General features: G+C 36.9%; 1 protein-coding gene across 1 annotated transcript; it reads right to left on the reverse strand.

Annotated features, from left to right (window-relative positions):
* Positions 1 to 449: 449 nt before the first annotated feature.
* LOC125852635 (uncharacterized) lies at positions 450 to 1,013 on the reverse strand. Its single transcript, XM_049532357.1, has 2 exons — positions 724 to 1,013; positions 450 to 636 (listed from the first exon to the last, which is right to left on the reverse strand). The coding sequence occupies exons 1-2, from the start codon at positions 997 to 999 to the stop codon at positions 601 to 603; spliced, it is 312 nt and encodes a 103-aa protein (XP_049388314.1). The 5' UTR covers positions 1,000 to 1,013; the 3' UTR covers positions 450 to 600.
* Positions 1,014 to 1,037: the final 24 nt, after the last annotated feature.

The raw sequence follows: 1,037 nt of genomic DNA on the forward strand, positions 1-1,037 counted from the left end.
AGTCTTATGGGTTCTGCAGCTCCTACGCTACCAGCAGTAGACATTGATTATGAGAAGGGGACCTACACTTACTCTAGAACATCAAACTACTCTATCAAGAACCAAGCTTACAACTCTTGAGGTCATACAAACCGAAAATGTTACATTTTAGAAGAGTCTTATGGATTCTGCAGCTCCTACGCTACCAGCAGTAGACATATCGACTATGAGAAGGGGACCTACACTTACTCTAGAACAACAAACTACTCTATGTACTGAAGTCACAGACCAAGAGATTATAGATAGTCTCGGTTGCACTGATAAAGCAGGGCCAGTGATGCACAATGATGTTTTGTTAGCTGTTAAAGATTTCATCCACACTAGAAAATTATATAGAGACATCAACTACACTAATATGACATTAACCTCCCTCATTATAATCTTCAAATATTATAACGATGTATTTAATATTTGGGATAAACATGATGAATGATGACTAAGTAAATTCTCAACAAAAATTAAGAAAGATAATCAATAATGTTTGGTGTTACTTACATATGTGCTCTTAGACTTCAGATCCACAAACTCATCGTTTCTTTTGGTATGTGTCTTCTTCAAAAGTTAGTGTGGATGAGGTGGCCGTCCAAGAACAGTCGCCTAAAATTGAAATCACATCCATCAAAGTTATTGCTAGAGGAATAACGTTGAAAAAACTATAACTTGATAAAATGAAAATAATTGTACCAGTTTTCTTGCATGCTCTCGGTGAGTCCGGGAGCCTCCAGTATGGCGCGAGGGACCAGATCCTTCACCACATTTCTCACTTAGTCGATTTTTGGAACATTGTGCAGATTTAGCCTTAAATTTCTCAGTATCATAGTGAGGCTTCCAGCTATCCCAAACAGATTTTGGGATATTTTTTCGTTTCTCCTCAGAGGATCTTGCTTCACATAACATACCCTTGTATTGTATTGAACATTTTTTCATAAAATGATCCTTTATGGAACCTTCAGTTGTCATATTCCAATGTAATCGCTTCTGTTTAAAAAGGGAAAGAA

The sequence above is a fragment of the Solanum stenotomum genome, unplaced genomic scaffold, assembly GCF_019186545.1.
Source record: "Solanum stenotomum isolate F172 unplaced genomic scaffold, ASM1918654v1 scaffold37742, whole genome shotgun sequence".
Taxonomy (NCBI): Eukaryota; Viridiplantae; Streptophyta; class Magnoliopsida; order Solanales; family Solanaceae; genus Solanum; species Solanum stenotomum.

Excerpts from the sequence above, each read along its gene's own strand:
- LOC125852635 (XM_049532357.1), bottom strand. The coding sequence starts at position 999 with ATGACAACTGAAGGTTCCATAAAGGATCATTTTATGAAAAAATGTTCA. Across the intron at positions 637-723 it reads GAGAGCATGCAAGAAAACTG|GCGACTGTTCTTGGACGGCC; the intron begins GTACAATTATTT and ends TTTCAATTTTAG.